The sequence below is a fragment of the Macaca nemestrina genome, chromosome 4 (assembly GCF_043159975.1).
Source record: "Macaca nemestrina isolate mMacNem1 chromosome 4, mMacNem.hap1, whole genome shotgun sequence".
Classification (NCBI taxonomy): domain Eukaryota; kingdom Metazoa; phylum Chordata; class Mammalia; order Primates; family Cercopithecidae; genus Macaca; species Macaca nemestrina.
In genome coordinates, this window is record NC_092128.1 from 57,242,701 (window position 1) to 57,264,709 (window position 22,009).

The 22,009-nt window shown below is 36.8% G+C and overlaps 1 protein-coding gene across 11 annotated transcripts in view; it reads left to right on the forward strand.

Moving 5' to 3' along the window:
- LOC105475369 (putative homeodomain transcription factor 2) overlaps positions 1-22,009 on the forward strand; it is a 158,479-nt gene that overhangs the window by 79,489 nt on the left and 56,981 nt on the right. For 8 of the 11 annotated variants that reach the window (XM_011730560.3, XM_011730567.3, XM_011730566.3 and 5 more), the window contains exons 3-4: positions 16,385-16,441; positions 16,757-16,768. In XM_011730560.3, the coding sequence (XP_011728862.1) occupies positions 16,385-16,441; positions 16,757-16,768 (69 nt within the window). The remainder of the gene's footprint in view (positions 1-16,384; positions 16,442-16,756; positions 16,769-22,009) is intronic. The other 3 variants (XM_011730565.2, XM_071094741.1, XM_071094740.1) reach the window with 1 other exon arrangement.

Genomic DNA, 22,009 nt, shown 5'->3' on the forward strand with positions numbered 1-22,009 from the left:
GTATTATGTGGTGCCGTATGAATTGTAGGATTGCTTTTTTCTGTTTCTGTGTAGGGGTTGCGTTGACTCGGTAGATTATCTTTGGTAGGATGGTCATTTTCACAATATTCTCCTAGTCCATGAGTGTGGGATGTCTTCATTTTTTTGTGACCTCTGATTTCTTTCATCAGTGTTTTGTAGTTTTCTTACATAGATGTTTCACCTCCCTGGTTAGATTTATTCCTAGGTTTTAAAAAAAATAGTTTAATTAAAAAAAAATCTATTCGTGTGTGTGTGTGTGCGTGCGTGCGTGCGCCCGCACGTGCGTATGTGTTTTAAAGAAAACAGTCATCTTTAAAATTGGAATAACTCTGTCTACTTCCAGGATTGTTATAAGGATTAAACAACATTGTTTAAGTAAAGTAGTTGGCCCAGAGCCTCCTATATCATGGTTGTTATATTTCTTGGCTAATAATAACAGATAATGTTTATTTATTTATTTATTTTATTTTATTTATTTATTTTTTGAGACGGAGTCTCACTCTGTTGCCCAGGCTGGAGTGCAGTGGCACCATCTTGGCTCACTGCAAGCTCCGCCTCCTGGGTTCACGCCATTCTCCTGCCTCAGCCTCCCGAGTAGTTGGGACTACAGGTGCCCACCACCATGCTTGGCTAATTTTTTCTATTTTTAGTAGAGACAGGGCTTCAGCACATTATCAGCACATTAGCCAGGATGGTCTTGATCTCCTGACCTCGTGGTCCATCTGCCTCGGCCTCCCAAAGTGCTGGGATTACAGGCGTGAGAAACCATGCCAAGCCAACAACAGGTAATATTTATTGAACACTTCATGTGTGCCACACAATGTCTGAAAGTACTTTACATACATTTCATCATCACAAAAACCCTATTAAATACATATTACTGCCATTATCCTGATTTTATAACTGAGGCCATTACAGTTTAGAGAAGTGTAGTAGTTTTCTTAAAGTCACACAGTGCCTGCGTGCTTGAGCCAGAATTCAGATCTAGTTGGTCGGGGCCATAGTATCTGCACTCTTTACTTAACAGTGATTTCACTCCCCACTTAACAACCAAATCTCCCCTATTTCTTTTACTTTTTTCTTACCTGGCTTTGGGTTCTTAGGTGGTTGAGAGAAGTGGCATTAAATGTGTTGTCTGTGTCTCATTCCCTGCCTGGACTGCCATCAAGGACCAGTAAATGCTCAATAAATGGTAGCAGCAGTTACTGATTATTAATACAACTATCACTTTAACTTAAGTGTTTTTATTCTATTAGAGGTCTTGTACATTTACTGACTAGGTTGATTTTGGTCAGTGTTATTTAACTGAGTAAATTCAATTTTTATAAATGCGTCTGTGGCCAAGAGAGTTATAACCAGTGTCGATTAATGTCTTAAATTAGGTGGGAAGATGAAGTTCATGTCTTTTGGAGTTTTTTTCTCTTTTAAGTTTGATATGTAAAATATGAGCAACACTGTTGTTAGTGGTAAAATGAAGATAATGTTTATATCCCATCTTCCACTGTGTTTCTTTGATTTAGAAGCTAAAAAAGTCAGCTGGGCTTAGTGGCCTACATCTGTAATCCCAGCACTTTGGGAGGGCAAAGAGGGAGGATTACTTGCGCCTAGGAGTTCAAGACCAGCCTGGGCAACAAAGTGAGACCCTGTCTCGACAAAATAAATAAATAAATATAAAATAAAATAAAGTAAATTATCTAGGCATGGTAGTACACGCCTGCAGTTGCAGCTACTCAGGAGGCTGAGATGGGAAGATCACTGTGATTGCACCACTGCATAATTTAATAATTTATTTTAAATAATTTTCAGTGATTTCCATTCTATAATAATTCAAATAACACTTATCAAAAATTCCAAATAATTATGAATTGAGTAATGTTAAATTTTATGGATTTGGCTCTAAAAGCTTTAATACTTGGGAATTATTGTTATAGGTTTGTTAAACAGAACTTGGGTATTTACTCTTAAGTATTTTCACCCTCTGTTTGATTTAAATAAGATATATTTGAATTATTTTCCCATGATTAATAGAAGTCAGTAATGATCTTTTCTTTTTCTTTTTTTATTTTTATTTTTTGAGACAGTCTCGCTCTGTCACCCAGGCTGGAATGCAGTGACACAGTCTTGGCTCACTGCAACCTCCACCTCTGAGGTTCAAGCGATTCTTCTGCCTCAGCCTCCTGAGTAGTTGCACTGTGCCACCATGCCCAGCTAATTTTTGTATTTTCAGTAGAGACAGGGTTTCACTATGCTGGTCTGGCTGGTCTTGAACTCCCGACCTCGTGGTCCCCCCTCTCGGCCTCCCAAAGTGCTGGGATTACAGGCGTGAGCCACCACGCCCAGCCAGTGATGATCTTTGCTTTCCTCACTAGCAGGGTCTTCACAATTCATCATCCAAGGTTGAAAGCAGAGGTTAAATTATCTTTGCTAAAATGACTTTTTGGGAAAGATTATTAATCACATAGTCGCTTGATAAATAAATCCACTCAGAATGTACTGCCATGTACCCGCAAGTTGGAAAATAAACAGTCTTCATAAATTATGCAGAATGGTATTGGTTTGCATGCATTAACAGCAATGTTCTCATTAAACTTGGGCCAGGGAAAAACACCACGGTGTTCTGCTACTACTTTTCATCACATGTGTAAACTGTGCCATCAGCCAGCTAAGACGTGGGAAGGAAAGGAAACCAAGGCTGTGTAGGGCCCCTTAGCAGCAGAATTTCTAGAAACTTCTCTCTTGGGATCTGTAGTTAATGTTAATTTTATTCCTCTGTATTAGCTGTCTGTCTCTGTTTCTCCTACTCATGTGATGTCTGGAATGGAAAGTCTGGCTCCACTTGAGTTGTGTGTCTGCCTTTGGATCATTGTTGGGGGAAGGGGATGTGCAGGATAAAATAACACAGACGTGGAGGTTGGGAGTCTCTGTCAGAGTATAGCAAGACTTCAGTACTTTACGCTTAGTGATGTAGTTGCCCAATTAATTCATCTTGCCTACTGCCCGGAAAAACCAAGGCACTGAGAACAGTAGGTTTTTGCAGCCAAGAGTTGAAAAATCGCAGGGCCAGGCAAGCAGAAAAGAGAGTTTATTATTATTCAAATTGGTCTATGAAATTTTGGAGACTAGGTTTTGTTTTGGTTTTGTTTTTATTTTTTGGATTTTTTAGGATAATTTGGCAAGCAGTGGGCTAGGGAATAGGAAATGCTGATTGGTTGGATCAGGGATGAAATCATAGGTTGTTAAAGCTGTCTTCTTGCACTGTCAGTCCCCGGGTGGGATTACAAGACCAGTTGAGCCATTTTATGGGTCTGGGTGGCTTCAGCTGGTCCATCAGAATGCAGGGTCCAAAAAATACCTCAAATGCCAATCTTAGGTTTTACAATAGTGATGTTATCTGTAGGAGCAACTGGGGAGGTTATGAATCTTGTGACCTCTGGCTACATGACTCCAGGGCCATAATTTCTAGTCTCGTGGCTAATTTGTTAGTTTCACAAAGGTGGTTTCAAAGGAGGGGGTAGTTTTGGGAAGGGCTATTATCATCCTTCCTTTAAACTATAAGCTAAATTCCTCCCAAAGTTAGCTTGGTTGCTCCCAGAAATGAGCAAGCACAGCTTGGAGGTTAGAAGCAAGATGGAGTCAGCTACGTCAGATTTCTCCTACTGTCATAATTTTGCAAAGCAGTTTCAGTGATTGTTTTACTGATTTTACATAAGTATAAGGAGAGATGGGTATTGAATCAACTAGATGTGTGTTTTTAATCTCTAAATTAAAGATTTAGTTCTTTAAGTATTAAAAAGGGTGGCTTGGCATTTGAGGGTTATTGAGGGACCCCTGAAGTGGCACTGTATCTAGATAGATCTATCTAGATCTAACTAGGTAGGTGGATCTATCTAGTTCACCTGGCCAAACAGCCTTTTTTCAAACCTGCTTTTATTCTATGATGCCGTGGTTCATAGTAGCAATGCAGTCCCAGGTACTTAAGCCAGAACCTGTCATCTTTATTTCTTTCTCATGCATCCATATCCAGTGAGTTTCCTATTCTTGTACATTTTATCTTACAGACATTGGTCCTTTCAGACCATCTCTCAGTGGCACGCAATAGTACTTGCTTGATTCTGCTTTGAATTTGACTTTTTGAATATTTTTTCTTTGTATTTATAACTTCTTAGAAGCAGATTCTACTGTAATCATAGTGTTACTAGTGTTGAGGGCTAATCTTTTTAATATTTTTTGAGGACTGAAGGACAGTAGTTGGGGAGGAGTCAGATGAGACAGTCCATGGCTGTTGCTGCTGCTTCTCATATGGCCAACCCCTCATGGCTGCAGAGGCCAAAAGAACTCGTGATGGCCTTCTCTCCTTAGCTTCTTCCAGAACTTGGAATTCTCCCAGCTCTACCACAAAGCTGTTGCAGAGCTCCCTTTCTTCCATTCCCTCCCTTTCCTGTATGAACCAGTTGAATTATTTCCACCACCACCTAATGCAATTTAAGTTACTCTTCTGTCACACAGATGGAATAATTTTGTTTTCCTGGGTAATTGGCACATTTTCGCATTTTGGCTCTTTAACTCATTTTTTTTTCCCTGATGTTCAAGAACGGATGGATAATTGACATAGTCAATTGTTTATCATCTATCTGCCCTTTTATGCTACTTTAATACTACTAAAATTTCTGATGTTTTTGTTGTTAAAATATCTCTTTAGCTGAAAGTTTCTCTTATGTATCTTATAGGAAAAACCAAATTTATTTTCATAAATTGATTTTGAGCAGTGGCAGTTGCTTTCTTAATAACTCGCCCCCTTCTACTCACAGTACTTTTCCATGAGAAATGTATACAAAAGCATCTAGCCTAACACCTAACACTTGATTGTTAGTTGAGGGTATTAGCTCCCTTTTCCTCGTCATTTGTAAAATACTGGTTTTTATTATAAATGTTAAAGTGATACATATGTATCATAGGAAAAGTGGAAAATGCAGGTTAAGTATAATAAAAGTTAAAATCACACCGTTGCTCTACTGTTGACATTGTGACTTTTCCCCAACAATATTAGCATCGTATTTTTTATTTTCCTGTTTTCATGTAATGTTACCAAAAGTATGTTCTCACATTACTAAATATCCTTAAAAAACATAATTTTATGACCATAACATTTTATTCTCTGAGTATGCCATAATGTATTTATTAAGCCATTTTCCTATTTACAGATAGCTTCGGAAGTTGTCAGACTAATCTTTTATTTCTTTAGGAGCATTTTAGAGATAGAGATTTCTCAGTAACTCAGTAAATAGGAACATTCTCAGGCTCTTGAGATATCAGTCCCCCCATATAAAATCATTCTCCCATCTTAGCTGCCATCCCATCCTGTATGTAGATACCCTCTTCATCTCTCTCAAGATCTTTATTCTAGACCTTCTTTGTTTTTCTTGGGCTCCAACACTTCACACCAAGATGTCTTACAAGTGGATGTCCTCCTTACGCTGCTTGAGCTTCTGTACCCTGTGCTGGGTCACCCCCACATGTGGTCATCCTTCTTGCTCTGCTTAGGCTCTGACTCTCCTCACCCCCACAAGGTCCTCCTTCACATCCCAATTGGATTGATACCCCATGCTTTGCTACACCCATGCATCAGGCTCTCTCCACTGTAGCTCTGGCACCCTGCTTTAGGCCCCCATGGTTCTGCCCCATCTAATGGCTTTAGTGCTGAATTGTTCAGGAGAAGCAGAGGGAAAAGAGAAAGGAAGCTATAAAGATTAAATGAGGAAACTTGCAAGTGCATAGTATCATGCCTGGCATACTGTAGGTGTTTGGTGGTACAGTATGTTATGGATATTCAAATTCCACTCCTGATCCTGGACTTTTGAACCTTGGTGGTAAAAGAAAAATACAAACATAACTTACTTGACTGCTTCTAATACCAGCTCGGCTGCATATGCTCTATCTGGTATCCCTCCAATCACTGTCTCTAGTGGACAATATATTCTGTCTCTTCAAGTGGTTGTTTTTTACCTTTTTTATTGTCCCCATTCCCCAAACTCCCCAGCTTCCAAATCTCCTCTAATGACTGCCTACTGTTTAAACGAGATTAAGTTTACTGACATTAATGTATTTAACTGCCATGACCACTTCAAAATATTTCAGTATTTTTAGCCCTCCTTGCTTTACCTTCTTTCTTGAAACTCTTTCCTTGTTTAGCTTTTATTAGTATATTGTCCTAGTCCTCTTCCTACCTATCCAATTTTGGTAAGTCTCATTACCTGCTTTTGATTCTTCTCCCCTCCATATATATGTTTATCCTTCTTAATATTTTGTTCTTGGTCTCCTTAATATATTCAATTTCTTTAGGTGATCAAATTGACCAGATAACATCCAAACACCCAATTTTTGCTGCTGAGGCCCAGATTTTGTACCTTCCCAACTCTGCTGATCTCTAGCCATAATTCTTGGCTGTCTTAGGCTCCAATGGCAGTTGTTTTTTTTTTTTTTTTTTTTTTTTTTACTTCTTTTTTCTTTTTTTGTAGAGACAGGCTTTCGCCATGTTGCCCAGATTGGTCTTGAACTCCTAGACTCAAACACTGCCCACCTCAGCCTCCCAAAGTGCTGGGATTATAGGTGTGAGCCACTGCACTCAGCCAAATGGCCTTTTTTCAAACCTGCTTTTATTCCAGGATGTCATGGTTAATAGTAGCAGTGCAGTCCCAGGTACTTAAGCCAGAAACTGTCATCTTTATTTCTTTCTCATGCATCCATATCCAGTGAGTTTCCTATTCTTGTACACTTTATCTTACAAACATTGGTCCTTTCAGACCATCTTTCAGTGGTATGCAACAGTACTTACTTGATTCTACTTTGAATTATGACTCTGTGAATATTTTTTTCTTTAGATTTATAACTTCTGAGAGGTAGATTCTACCATAATCATTTCTCTTCATTGAAATAAAGAATACCTTCAAGACCTTTTTCTAAACTTGAGTCAGTGTTTTACTATGTCATTAGCTGGCTTTCCTTGGCAATAGGAGATTGATCAGGATTTGTGATTTGGTTATAGGTATGTGATCTGTAGTATCCTTTTTTGGGGATTAATGCAGAGAATGGTGGTGTTTTAGATGATGTTGGGAATATTTTAAGTAACTTTAGCTTTAATTACTGATAATTAATGGAATCTTTGATAACTAGCTAGATTTTAGTATCTGCAGATAAGAATGTGTTTGGTGTTTTGATCCAAATGGGTAGCTAGATATATAAATTGACAAAATTCTAGAAATCTGTTTTCTTCCTTGAAAAGTCACATTGTCCCCCAACCAAAAGATTTCAAATCTTGAAAAAAAAAATTATTTATTTTTAAATTTGCCTTCTACTCAAGTAGCTTTACTTTTTTTGTAACACTTTTTTTTATTATATTCCGATAATGATTGATAGAAAATAAATAAATGATTGGTTAAAGCAAAGAGATTTGCAAGTGGTTACAAAGCAAACTCTTTGCTTATAGTCAATAATATTTATTCCATGGTTTAGACTTCTTTTCCCAATTAGGATATCTTAAATTTGAATACTTACCCATTTAAGGTCTTCCTGAAATAACTCTAGAATTGTAAGGCAATATTTTTAATGATTGGGTTAAAGATCTTCTATGGTTTGGCCTCTCATTATGCTTTTAGAGTTTTTTAAAAAGATTGATTCAGAAAAGTTAGAGATTTGGTAAAATAATTTGGTAGTTGTTATGCATTTGAAAGAGTTGCTAGCTTTGGACATTTTCTCAGACCATAGCTTTCTGTGTGACATTATTATCATCATAGTTTATATTGTGTAATTAAATGATTCATCTTCCTCATTTGATCCTCATCATTAAAGTCACCTGAGTGTCTGACGTCTACAAACTTCTTTAGGGGTGTGTGTGTATGTGTGTGTAATTGTCCATTGCACATCTGTGTAATGGACAACTAGAAACATTGAACAATATGTAGATTAAAATAGGATGTTGTAAAAAAAAAAAAAGAATGGGGTAGTACATAAATTGAGTAGTAGTGAGAATAGTAGGTTAGAAATAAGGCCTATTAGGAGCAGTTTCAGGATTCAGAGAGATTTCTAGGTGGTTCAGGAGACAAATTTGTTTGAGAAGTAGTAGTTATGAGCCAAAAAACAGTGAAAACCTATATGATATCCAAAGGATTGAGAACTTTACTTCCAAATTAAAAGTCTTAATGTCAAAATAATTATTTTTTACTATTTCTGGATAAGATTTGTCTGAAGGTTATTCATCATTCTAATGATTTTAAGTGGCCCAGATATCTCTTCTTTATTTTTTGTAATATGAACAGAAGTACTGAGAATAATTGTCGAATGTTCATCATGACAACATAATTTTGGGGATTATAGATAATAATTTTCTTTCATTGGTGATTAGTGTTTTATTCTCACATCCACTATTTTGTTCAGTAACTTAACTTTGTTATATCACTTAGCCCTCTCGGTTTTCTCTTTTTTGTCAAATTTATGGGTAGATAATTATGGCAATGCAAACCATATATTTTAGGTATCTTGGCAAATGTGATCTTGTCAACAAAATGATTTTGTTGACAGCTCCATTTTCATCTGTAAACTGTAAGCAGTTATCAAAAGTATTACACTGGCAATTAATTAGGAAAAAGACTTTTATCTGCACACCCCTGTTTTGGCTTTCTTCATCATATCACTCTCTATGCCTTTGTGTACTACTCATAACTTAGCTCCCACTTATAAGTGAGAACTTACGGTATTTGATGTTCCATTCCTGAGTTGACAAAGTGTATTTTCTGACTGATAACATTTATTTTTATAAAAAGACTCAAAAAATTACGTTTGGTTGTCCAGCTATTAAATCACCATTAAAATATGGAATGTTGGCCGGGGGCGCTGGTTCACCCTTGTAATAGACAACATTTATCCTGGCACATGATTGGCCTCTGATGTTTGTTGCATGGGGTTCATCTAGGAAGAAATTGGGACTCTGTTTTCTTTTTGTATGGTATTTAGTGTTTGTGAGAATTTGTAGCTTGCTTTTCAGAGTTTCTTAAATGAGATTCAGAAAAAAGAAACTAAACATGGTGGTAGGAAAAATTAGGGCTTTGACATACAGTATTATGATATATCTGTTCATTAGTTAAGGAAACTAGGTGCTTTAAATACGTTTGCAAATCTGGGTCTCCTTTTGCCTTGCTTATTTTTATTTGTGAATTATTAATCTTTTATCTAAGCACTTAATCTAATTAAACTATTGATAACTACCTTTTTGAAGCAAGACACCTTCTCTTTGGCCTCTTGATATCTGAGCCACTGCTGTTCTGAATGTGATAACCTAGGGGTAATTAGATAGCCTAAGAGTAGCTTTTCAAATTGTTTTTCAAAGATACTTCTTTTCTAAAATTCCTAAGTGATACATGTTTCTCATTTCACCATCTAATTATCTAGGTTTTAATATTTGTATTTTTGATATCATCATATTCATTACAAAGTTTTTTCACAGGAGCCAGAGCTGACCTTGGCAGATACGTAGACAAAGGCAGTCTTTTTCTCTACCTACCAATCATCCTGTTTCTTTACCCTTTTCTTTCCCTCCCAGTTTTCCCTTCCTCCATTTCCCCCTTTCCCCTTATTCCCCTTTCCCATTTCATTTTGTTTGTCTCAGTGTGTAGAGACTTGTAAATATATAAAATTAGAGTAATGGTAGGAGGAGGTAGATGATTCTCTATAAAGTTCCTATTCAGTGATAGTAACTTAACTAGTTACTGTGGAACATATTAGTTTCTAAGATAACTAGTTCAAATTACTTTGGAGTTCAATAGACCTGGGTTAGAATCCTGGTTTATAAAAGTAGTACATCTCCATTGTGGAGAGGGGCAGGGGGAGGAAGTGATACAGTGGCTGGGCGCAGTGGCTCACACCTGTAATCCCAGCACTTTGGGAGGCTGAGGTGTGTGGATTACTTGAGCCCAAGAGTTCAAGTTCACATAAGGAGCAACATAAGGAGCCCTCATCTCTGCAAAACATAAAAAATTAGCTGAGCAAGGTGGGGCGCACCTGTGGTCCCAGGTGCTCAGGTGGCTGAGGTGGGAGGATTGATTGAGCCTGGGAGATCAAGGTTGCAGTGAGCCAAGATCATGCTACTACACTCCAGTTTGGGCGACAGAGTGAGACCCTGTCTTTAAAAAAAAAAAAAAAAAAAAAAAAAGTGATACGGTAACAATGAATATAAGGCAGAAAGGAAAAGTGCTATTGTCTTTGGTACTTCTCAGAGGTAATCATTATTAATGATTTTCATGTATTCTTCTAAATATCTGCTGTATATATTTACATATATTTAATATAGCATATTCGCTGTGTTAATTTCAGTTTTTTACAGCATGTTTAACGTGTTCATTTTCCTGTTAGAAATTTTCCTGTTAGAACAGTCTTCAGTAGGTCAGAAAGCATCTAAAGAATATTAATTTAGTGGAATTTTCATCTGTTTGATATTACTAAATTCTAGTTTCTCAATTCCTTTTTTTTTCTTTTGAATCTTATTCCTCTTACTGCTTTCAGGATGCTGTTCCATAATTATTGTTTTTTTTTGTTTAATCAGTTTTGACCTCTGTAATGGCTCAAACTTTAGATGAGAAAACAGAAGTAGAGACGACAGAAAATGATATTTGTATTTTAAGACTTCAGTCTTCTCAGGGAAGTAGTAACTGGCTAGACATTCTTTCAGGAATGGTGATGGTCACAGTAATTAGGAATTAAAGCTTGTGGGAAGAAAATCTTTAATTGACCTTGCTGTCATTAAGAGGAAAGAGTTATGGTGAGGCATTGATATAGGAGTGCAGGACATGTTGCCAAAGATACAGGATGAGTTTGTAGATGACAAAGTGCTTGGTCATCTGGGACCAGGAATGGAAAAGCTGACTGTAAGTCAGCTCTGAGTATGAGTGCACCAGAGGCTTAAGGTATTCAGGGCATCTCTGGGAGTAATAACAAGAGCATTGATAAAGTTGCTTACCATAGCCAAGCACCAGAGAAAGGACTTCACATTCTCACAATGTACAAAACTATTGGCTACAGAATATAAATCAGGATTTCAGAGTCTCCTCTTATGTGATGGAACAATGTTTTTCCCTCCTTGAAGCAGATCATTACTTACGAAGAATATGGTTGGATATCTATACCATTACTTGTACATTAATTACCTTGGTATATCTCTTTCTGTGTATCTATCAACAAAACATTATTTGACTATATCTCCTTTTAGAATGTTAAGTACTTTCTTTTTTAAGACAGAGTTTCAATCTTGTCGCCCAGGCTGGAGTGCAATGGCGCGATCTCGGCTTAACGCAACCTCTGCCTCCCGGGTTGAAGTGATTCTCCTGCCTCAGCCTCCTGAGTAGCTGGGGTTACAGGCGCCTGCCTCCATGCCCAGCTAATTTTTTGTATTTTTAGTAGAGATGAGGTTTCACCATGTCGGCCAGGCTGATCTGAACGTCTGACCTCAAGTGATCCGCCCACCTTGGCATCCCAAAGTGCTGGGATTACAGGCATGAGCCACTGTGCCCGGCCTAGAATGTTAGGCACTTTTAAAGAAATCTCTTTTCTGTGAACCTATGGGTTATGTTGAATAGGCCCTTTTCTAAACACACAAACACCGGAGGCATTGGGGGAGGGAGAAGAAAAAGAGAACAGTTAAGAGGTACCAAAAATGTTGAAGTAGTCAAAATATTACATAATATTTATTTCTCAATTGAAGACATACTATCTTCTTAAAATTACTGTACCATTAGACAAACGTTACCACTGAACTTCTTTTAATCTTTTGTATGCCATTTTTTAAAAAGTAGTTATCTTCTTCCTGAGTTTTCTTTCACAGAGAACTATAATTGAACTTGGCCTTGTGATTTAATTTTATGTAGAAGAAATTTGTTAAAAACCACCTATCAAACTTGTGTGACTCAGTCAAGTCTGCCAAGTTGCTCTGGGCAACAGACTGAGACCGTGTCTCAAAAAATTAAAAAAAAATTAAAAGGGATACAGTAACAATAAATATAAAGCAGAAGGGGAAAGTGCATTATTTGTGTTTAAAGGTAAAGTGGAAATGTGTGTTAATGGGAATGTCTGTTAGGGGTAAAATATAAATGTTGGAAACTGTTTTGGTATATTTGTGTGTTAGAGGTAAAATAGAAATGTTGGAAAACCTGTCCTGTTATTTTTTAACTTTGGTAGCACAGCTCTGCAAATTATTCTTCATCCATGACCCTAAGTCTTGAGAAGATGGTTCTTCTCTTTCCTAGTCCTAAGTGTCACTTCTTTTCTTGCCCTATAATGATTGACAGTAGAATTATGTTTCATTCAGGGAAGAGCTTCAGTCTAGCCACAGGGATTCTGATTTACTGTCTTGCCAGCTGGGAATAAAGTGAGACTAAAGGCCAGAAGAGATCTTTAGAATCCCTTCACTCTTACTTCTAGCATCTGGCTACCACTCTGATTTCATGAGGCCTCTGATGTACTACACACATATCCCAAGAAACAATTTCAGAGATAATTCATTCTGAATTCATATGTAAGGGTAATTTGTTGAAGGCATATACATTATTAAGCAAAACCCTGAACATCTCCTTCTGAGACGTCTGCATTTAGGTTAACCAGCATCCTCACAGTTTTCTCCAAAAAAGTAGTCTGTTTGCTTAAGTAACTAAAATGTTCATTCTGGTGGTATTTTTATTTTTTTTGAGACTCTGTCACTAGGCTGGAGTGCAGTGGTGCGATCTCGGCTCACTGCAGCCTCCACCTTCCAGGTTCAAGCGTTTCCCCTGCCTCAGCCTCCTGAGTAGCTGGGACTACAGGTCTCCACCACCACGCCTGGCCTTTTTTTTTTGTATTTTAGTAGAGACAAGGTTTCACCATGTTGGCTAGGATGGTCTCCATCTTCTGACCTCATGATCTGCCTGCCTTGGCCTCCCAAAGTGCTGGGATTACAGGCGTGAGCCACTGCGCCTGGCCTATTTGGTAGTATTTCCAAAACAAAAGAAGTCTGCTGCAAAGGAGAACTGATTCCTGCACTTACAGACATTTAATTGCTGTAATTGAAAATGAAATTTATCTAGCTTAAAAAAATTAAGACCCCACCCCGACACCATGAGACATTCTATTAATAGTAAAAGTTGCCCTTCCTCTCACCTATCAAATCTTTGAATAAATATGTCTTTCCAGTAAAACAAACCATTTTATCCTGTGTCTTTTTTAATAGGAATGTCTATCAACCCACCTTTAGGATTGCATTCTGCTGTTTACAATGAACTATGTCAGCTTTCAGGAAGCATTTCCACTTTTACCTACTGCTTCACTGTGGAGTTTCTTAGGGTTTCTGTATCTTTCTAAGCCTGGGCCTCTTGAGTACCATGCTGGAGTTACACTGAACCTAGTTATGCCAAGGATTGACATGCATTTCCGATTTGGTCTGTTGAATAGGATTATTTTATTTTTCCTGATTTTAGGATTATAGGACATATATCTACACATTCACATTCTTGAGTCACCTGGAAATAAAAATAGTTCTTTTGTAGACAAGCTAGGCACCCTTTTGTATATGAAAACAAAATACTGCCGAAATAGTTATTAAAACATGTTGGTATCTATTCTTTATTGGTTTTAAGTAGTATTTTACTGAAAAGTATGCAGTGCATTGGAATGTTACACTTTTTTTTTTTTTTTTTTTTGAGACAGGGTCTCACTTTGTCACTCACACAGAGTACAGTGGCATGATCGTGGCCCACTGCAGCCTCGACCTCCTGGGCTACAGTGATCTTCCCACCTCAGCCTCCTGAGTAGCTGGGACTACAAGGGCACACTACCATGCCCAGCTAATTTATTGTGTTTTTTGAAGAGACGGAGTTTGGCCATGTTTCTAAGGCTTAAACTCCTGGGCTCAAGCAGTTCTTCTGCTTCGGCCTCCCAGAGTGCTAGGATTGCAGGCATGAGCCACCGTACCCAGCCTAAAAAATAAATTACCGCACCTGGCCTAAAAAATAAATTTTTTATTTGCATAAGCCCAGTTATTCTGAATTACTCAATTAGAGCAGAATTATTCGTGTGGAATCTATGTTCCTGTACTTACCTTTTCTGATTTTAAGGAAGATGATTGATTGATTGAATTTAGAATTTAAGAGGATGAGGGGCAACTAGTCACCGCAGGTCAGCTCTACCATTAGGACTAACCAGTTGGTTATTGTTTACCTAGAGTTTCTTAATCCTGCTTCATAGAGACTCATGGCAGTTTTAGTTACATATAAGCATGTTGTTTGGTCTAGGTGTTACAATATTTTAATTTTGGGGGTATAACACGATTTTGTTGTTGTTGTTGTTTGTTTTTTGTTTGAGACAGGATACTCTGCTGCCCTGACTGGAGTGCTGCAGTGGCATGATCATGGCTCACTGCAGCCTCAACCTCCCAGGCTCAAACAATCCTCCCACCTCAGTCCCCTGAATAGCTAGGACTACAAGCATGTGCCACTACACCCAGCTAATTTTTTAATTTTTTGTAGAGACGGGTCTTACTACATTGCCAAGATTGGTCTCAAACTCCTGGGCTCAAGCAATTCTCTCACCTCAGCCTCCCGGAGTGCTGGGATTGCAGGCAAGAGCCACTCTGCACTCAGCCATAATATGATTTTTAAAATAAAAGCGTCATAGGAAAGTGGTAAAAAAGAGAATAGGATTTACAGGACCAGAAGAATTAATATGAGCAAGATAATGTATAAGAGAGACTAGCCGGGCATGTTGGCTCACGTCTGTAATCCTAGCACTGTGGGACTATGGGAGGCCGAGGCAGGTGGATCACGAGGTCAGGAGATAGAGACCATCCTGGCTAACGCGGCGAAACACCGCCTCTACTAAAAATAGAAAAAGTTAGCCGGGTGTGGTGGCACACACCTGTAGTCCCAGCTACTCGGGAGGCTGAGGCAGGAGAATTGCTTGAACCCAGGAGGCGGAGGTTGCAGTGAACCGAGATCGTGCCACTGCACTCCAGCCTGGGCGACAGAATGAGACTCATCTCAAAAAAAAAAGAATAACAGACATTAAAGGCTCTTATCGAGTCACTTAAGTTATTTTATTCTACCTCTACGTTTAAACCATTCTGGTGTTCTCATTTTCTCAGTTCTTGAAATTGAGATTTAAAAAATAATGTATAGATTAAAGGACTTTAGGGTAAATTATGTTGTGAGTCAGAAAATACTCTTTCTTCCTGTATTTTCTTATAATATCTTTGTCTATCTTTGGTCATTTTCTGTCTCTAGTCTCTTAAGTGTAGTTATCTGAAATATTTTTAATTTATTAGGATTCTAATTTTCAATTAATGCAAATAATGAAAACTCCTAGTCACAGTTGTATGGTGTTGACCCATTTCAGTGTCCTTTTGGATATGGTGAATTAAGTGGAAACTGGAAACAGTAGGAGCTAATAGGAAATAACTTGGGTGGGAACAATAAAGAATGATTTGGTCATCCTGCCCTGTTGGAGGTTTAGTTCAGAGAACTTTCCAGCATCTAAGAATAAATAAAAATAGAAGCCATAAGAAATTCTGCTTCATAATTATTTCCTGTGTCTTCAATCATTTCACAACTTTGTTTTCCAGTTTAAACTTTAAGTGGTAATTGTGGTCTGCATGTTTATAAATTTGTAATTGTATTGAATATTAGTACTTTTCTTCTTTAAAAATAATGCCATAAAGAATTTATCACTTGGAAGTTTTTCCCCAAATGTAACAGAGCTGTAGCAATTGTGTTTATTTACAATTAAGGATTCCCTAGGGTGGTGGTTTTCAACATCAGAATCATCAGGAGGGATTTTAAAAAGTTTTTTAATTTTTATTTTAGGTTCAGGGATACATGTCCAGGTTTGTTATATAGGTGAACTCATGACTTGGGGGTTTGGTATAGAGGTTATTTCGTCACCTGGGTACTGAGCATAGTACCTGATAGTTTTTTGTTTTTTTTTCTGAACCTCTCCCTCCTTTGAGCCTCCTCCCTCAAGTAGGCCCCAGTGCCTGTTGTTCCCTCTCTATTCAAGAGGGATTTTTAAAACATAGGTTTTGGGGCCTCACGCCTGTATTTCTGATTCAGTAACTCTGGAATGGGGCCTGAGAGTTTGCATTTCTAACAAGTTCCAAGGTGACACTAATACTGCTGGTCCTGAAATCATACTTTGAGAACCACTGCAATAATACGATACTGATCTGAGAAGTCTGAGATAGGGCTAAATCTAATCTGTGCTGAATGAATACTGAGTTGCTTATATTTCAAGCAGAGTTATACCTATCTGATGGGTACCAGCAATCATCATTTAATGTAGTGTTGTCTTCTTTTCATAGATTGGAGCATATGATCAACAAATATGGGAAAAATCTGTTGAACAGAGAGAAATCAAGGTAATGAGTTTCATTTTGTTTATTTTGAAACATAGTTCTATGAATTATTAATTACATTTTCTGTAGTGTTTTTTTCATGTACTTTTAAGATATAAATTACTATTCTATTGAAGTTTTTAAAGAAAGGAGTAAGCTTTATTTACCATAGTCACATTTACTTCTAATGGTGGTTTTTTCTTTTTATTATCTTTCTGTTCTTTTAAAATTGAATTTCTAATGACTATTTTTTTTGTCAGCTTTTTTCCCCTTTCACTTGTCACCTTATACTTCTAGTTTGCTTTTCCTCCCTTTTGATGCTGTCATTGCTCTGTACAGTTTATTAAACTGGTAAGTGTTTCAGGATTTTTCCCGCCTGAGTGATCCTGTGCAAATGCTGCTCTGCTTGATTGAGATCTGCTTTTTGGTGCTACTAACAGATTGACTTGGACTCAGAAAGAGTCACTGAAAAGTTGGTCATTTAAAAAAAGAATTTAGGACAGTAAAGCACTAATTAAAATGTTTTCGTAGTAGGCATTTTCTTCCTGAACATGTAATCACATCTCTTATGCTGATAAAATATTCTCATAGATTACCTCGCTAGCATGAAAACTGTTTTTCAACTGAATTTATTGTTTCTCAGCACTCTTTATTGATAATAAGATTTATATTTTTCATTTGCATAGATACTAATCAGTGTGTTTCTGCACGAGCTAAATTTAATCTGGGCACAGACAATATTACTTTAGTTACTTGACATTTTCTGTTTTGTACAGAAAGGTTTACATTAGATTGAAAACCAGTCTCTAGAGTTACTAAAAATCGGTCCAAAAATTTGTTAATGTTTAGACTACTTAGTCACTTGTAATAAAGAGCAAGGTTCTTTCCCATTTGGCAATGATAATCTCTAAACTTTTGAGGAAGGATTAATACGTTTAACAAAGTTGTGGTGTGTGTTAAATATAGGATTAAGTCATGGGACAGAAAGATAAAATGGATTATAGTTTTGTAGGGGAGATACATAATTACACGTGAGATAAATTCCTTTAAGAGAGGCATGTCTAAAACTCTATAGGAGAGTGAGAGGGGAGACAAGCCTGGGGAGGCTGGGAAAGATTTCAAAGAGGAAGCGGTTCATTAACTTAAGGAAGACATTTCAGACAGATGAAGAGCAGATGGAAATATATGTAAAGAGTGGAAGAAACATGACTGAGGCAGGGCTCCTCAAGTGGTTTGATTTGGTAAAAGGTTGGATAGAGGAAGGAGAGGAGTGTCAGTAGGAGTAAAACTAGAAAATGGAAGTCAGATTATGAAGGGGCTTGAGTGGCTTGCCGAAGAGTTTAGACATAATCTGGAAAACAACAGGGGAGATATTGGAAGATTTTTAAGCAGAAGCTTATATTTTAACAAATGTACTCAGGCGGCACTAAGGATGATAGGAAATACTGGAAGAAGAGCACATTTAGAATTTTGTTATAGAAATATCTATTTGGTACTTGGGAGGGACATTTAAGAGTTCTCAGTTTATAAAGTGAATATGTATAGGTATGTGTTTGTATGTGATACATACATATGTATATAAAACATTATATAGATATAGCCATAGGAATGAGTAGATTTCTGTTGAATGATGAAAGAAAAGGGCTGAGAACAGAGCATTGGGAAATAACTAACATTTAATGGGTAGGTAAATAAAGAGATGCAAGTAAAGAAGGAAAGAAAAGGAGGAGATCTATGAGAAAATAGTATGGAGAGAGTATGAAGAAGAGTTGGGATAGTCAAGCAAATAAAGAGCAGCAGAGAGGTCTAGTAAGACGCCATAATACCTTTTATTCTCTCTGACAGTTAGAAAGCCTTTAACTCGTTGGACAGGAGATATTAAGTACCTTGAAAGGTTATGTTATCAGGTTGACACATTTGGAATTTAAAAGCCTCAGGAAAAAAATATATAAATAATTTTTTTTTAGTTTTTGGGAGCTGTTCACAAACTACTGCATTACTTATGTAATCTCCTCTTTTTAAAAAGAACTGTTGTAAATCCTAAGTAGAGATTAGGGTGAAGAAGGATTATATTAATTACTACTTGGTGCTACTAACAGGATGATCTTAGGGAAAGTTAGGACCTACAGCTTCTTTCTGAAGTATGTCTCCCTTTAAAGATAATACCTTGTAATAGTAATTGAAGAATTAAAAACCTAAAAACTTGCTCTTTTGGCAGGTCTGAAGGTAGCAAGTTATCTCGATTGTTCACAGTCAGCTACAGATCAGATGAATTCCTTGTTTCACTCTTTCCCTCTTTCCCACTATTGCACTTCACTAGTCTTTAAAAATAAAGATAAAAATAAGACAAAATTAAAGAAAACTTGTTCTCGTTATTTTTTTTTTCCTTTTGGGGTGATAAAAAATTTCTAAAACTGGATAGTGGTAATGGTTTGCACAATATTATGGATGTACTTAGAACCACTGAATTATAGACTTTTATTTATTTTTTCCTTTTTGTTTGTACAAAGTCATGGAGTACATGTGCAATTTTGTTACATGCATAGCTTGTGTAGTAGTCAAGTCAGAGCTTTTGGAGTATCCATCACTTGAATAATATGCACTCTACCCATTAATCAGTTTTATCTGGCTCACACCTGAAATACCAACACTTGAGGAGGCCAAGGTGGGAGGATTGCTTGAGTCCAGGAGTTAAGACCAGCTTGGGCAACAAAGTGAGACACTATCTCTAAAAAAGAAAATTATTCTTCTTAATTAGCTGGGACGTACCTGCAGTCCCACCTACCTGAGAGGCTGAGCCAGGAGGATCACTTGAGCCCCGGAGTTTGAGGGTGTAGTGAGCCATGATTACACCACTGCACTCCAGCCTGGGCAACAGAGTGAGACTTTGTCTCTAAAAAAACATACATACATACATACATAATCAACTTATCCTCCCTACTCTTGTTATTTTTAATTAAAAGGATCAATTTGTTAACAAGCCTAAAAGCACATTTCATTCTTACTAAGCGTTCTAATGAAGGTAAATTATAGTGTAAAATAATTTTGTATTTATTCTAAGGAAGTTAGAGAGGTACATAACTGTGGTGTATTAATGTTAATATTCGATTAAAAAAAAAAACACTCTACCTGTTGTTTAGAGAACAGTGTACCAAATGTATTGAATTTGTCCCATGTAATTGATTCTTTCATTAGTTGTCAAAGCAGTGAGCAGCTACTAGAGAAATCAAAGACATGAAAATATATATTTTTTGAAATGTTTATTTTTCAATTAAAGACCCAGAGTTGATATTGCTGAAGCGTAAAATCTTTTGTAAATTGCAAATTATTTTTTCATAACTATTTTAGAAATTATAACTAAAAACTTTGTTTTTTCTGATTACCTTGACCAAAATTTAAAAGTAAATTTGGAAGTTTTTCCTGTTTTACTATCTACTAGACTTTTAAAGCTTCACCAAAAAGCTTATAAAGTCATTACAGAGAAAAAGGGGGATGGGGGAACTAAACAAGATTTCTAGAAAATGAAACTGTTTATGTACTTTGATGGAGTCTAAATATTAATAATACACAGACGTCTAGATAACAGAAGCACTTTCTAAACTTAAACAGCCCATTTCTTTCTTTCTTTTTTTTTGGCTCAACATTATCTGTGTACTTAGAGAATTTTTTTTTTAATAAAAAACTTTATACTACTGTGTTTGAGTCATTTCACTATAGGAATATATTATAAGAGTTTAAATTATATTTAATAAAATTTTTTTGTTATTGGTATTAATTGCATTTGTGCTGCTTGTTTCTACTTTCTAGTTTGTACATAAATTAGTAGTTTTAAAAATCTCATTCTTTTTTTAAAAAAAACTTTTCATTTTTTATTTGTTCATTTAAACTGTTTAACAGTTCAAACAGTACTGAAAGCTATGCTACTTTGTGTGAATGTGGTTTATCCAAAGCCAGTTGAAAAGTTTCCAGTGTAAAATATCTACTTAATTAAAATCAGACTTAATGAATGTTTGTATCTTGATGCTTTCTTTTATTTTTGTGAATAAAATAATTGTAGATTTGATCTCAGCTCACTGCATCCTCTGCCTTCCGGGTTCAAGCGATTCTTCTGCCTCAGCCTCCCAAGTAGCTGGTATTACAGGTGCCCGCTACCACACCCGACTAAGTTTTGTATTTTTAGTGGAGATGGGGTTTCACCATGTTGGCTAGGCTGGTCTTGAACTCCTGACCTCAGGTGATCCTGCCCACCTCAGCTTCTCAAAATGCTGGGATTACAGGTGTGAACCACCTTACCTGGCCTTCTGTTTTCTTTGTTTTTTTTTTTTAACCTTTAAATTATCTTGATAAGCTACCTTAGGGGGAAAATTTTATTGAAACTGGCTATTAGGGTATAGCTCTACAATATAGCTCAAAATAAATATATTTTAATAGAATACAAAATTGGAAATGAACCCCATATGAACAAGGTTGATTAGAAGAAGCATGTTGAAAAACAATATTTGCACAAATCAAGAAAACTTACTGTTTCTCCTATAGGGACTCTTAGTTCTTAAAACACTCTTGATAAAAATTTTAGGTATACAGCAATAAAGATTCAGATTAGTTGGAAGACATTGACAATAAGGTTACTTTCAAGTTGTTAGGGATGCAATTTATAAAAAACAAGTAAATTAAAATGTGTTACTATTTTCAAATATTTTTACAGTAATAAAGGTAAAATCTTACTGTAATAAACTTAATACCAAATCCAAATAGTGCTTTATTAATGAATTTTTGTTTAAATATGTATTATTACTGTTGCCTTTCCAGTATGCAAAATCTTAGGAATGATTTCTACTCCGTCAGCCACTCTATAGTGACAGTAAAATCAGAAATAATGTACAGATACAGCCCATACTCATTATTTGGGGTAGCTATATTCTATGAAGTCACCCATGAACACTGAATGAGTGAATACTGAACCATTGCTGCCTGGGGAAGTACCTTGTTTTATGTGTATTTCTGTTTAAAGACACCTTATTTAATATATATTTTTGATTCATTAACAGTTCATGGCTAACAGCACTGTAAATCATACCTTAACAGAGGTTATATTTATTTTTTTAGTTTTTAGTTTTTACTTTATATTTTTTGGGACAGAGTCTTGCTTTGTCGCCAGGCTGGAGTGCAATGGCATGACCTTGGTTTATGGCAACCTCCAACCCCTGCGTTCAAACAGTTCTCTGTGCTTCAGCCTCCTCAAGTTGCTGGGATTACAGGCAAGTGCCACCATGGCCAGCTAATTTTTTGCATTTTTAGTAGAGATGGAGTTTCACCATGCTGGCCAGGCTGGTCTCAAACTCCTGGCCTCAAGTGATCCGCCCACCTTGGCCCCCGCAAAGTGCTGGAATTAAAGGTGTGAGCCACTGTGCCTGGGTGAACAGAGGTTATCTAACACATTTTCTCTATAAGGCACATCACAGCCTTCTTGCACTTAGGAACACGAGGCAGTGTTTTAAGCACTATACTTATACTTGAGGGCCATCTTGAACAACAGGATTGCCAACAAAAAGCACAAAAATGTGAAAAACACAACAAAGGACACTGTTTACA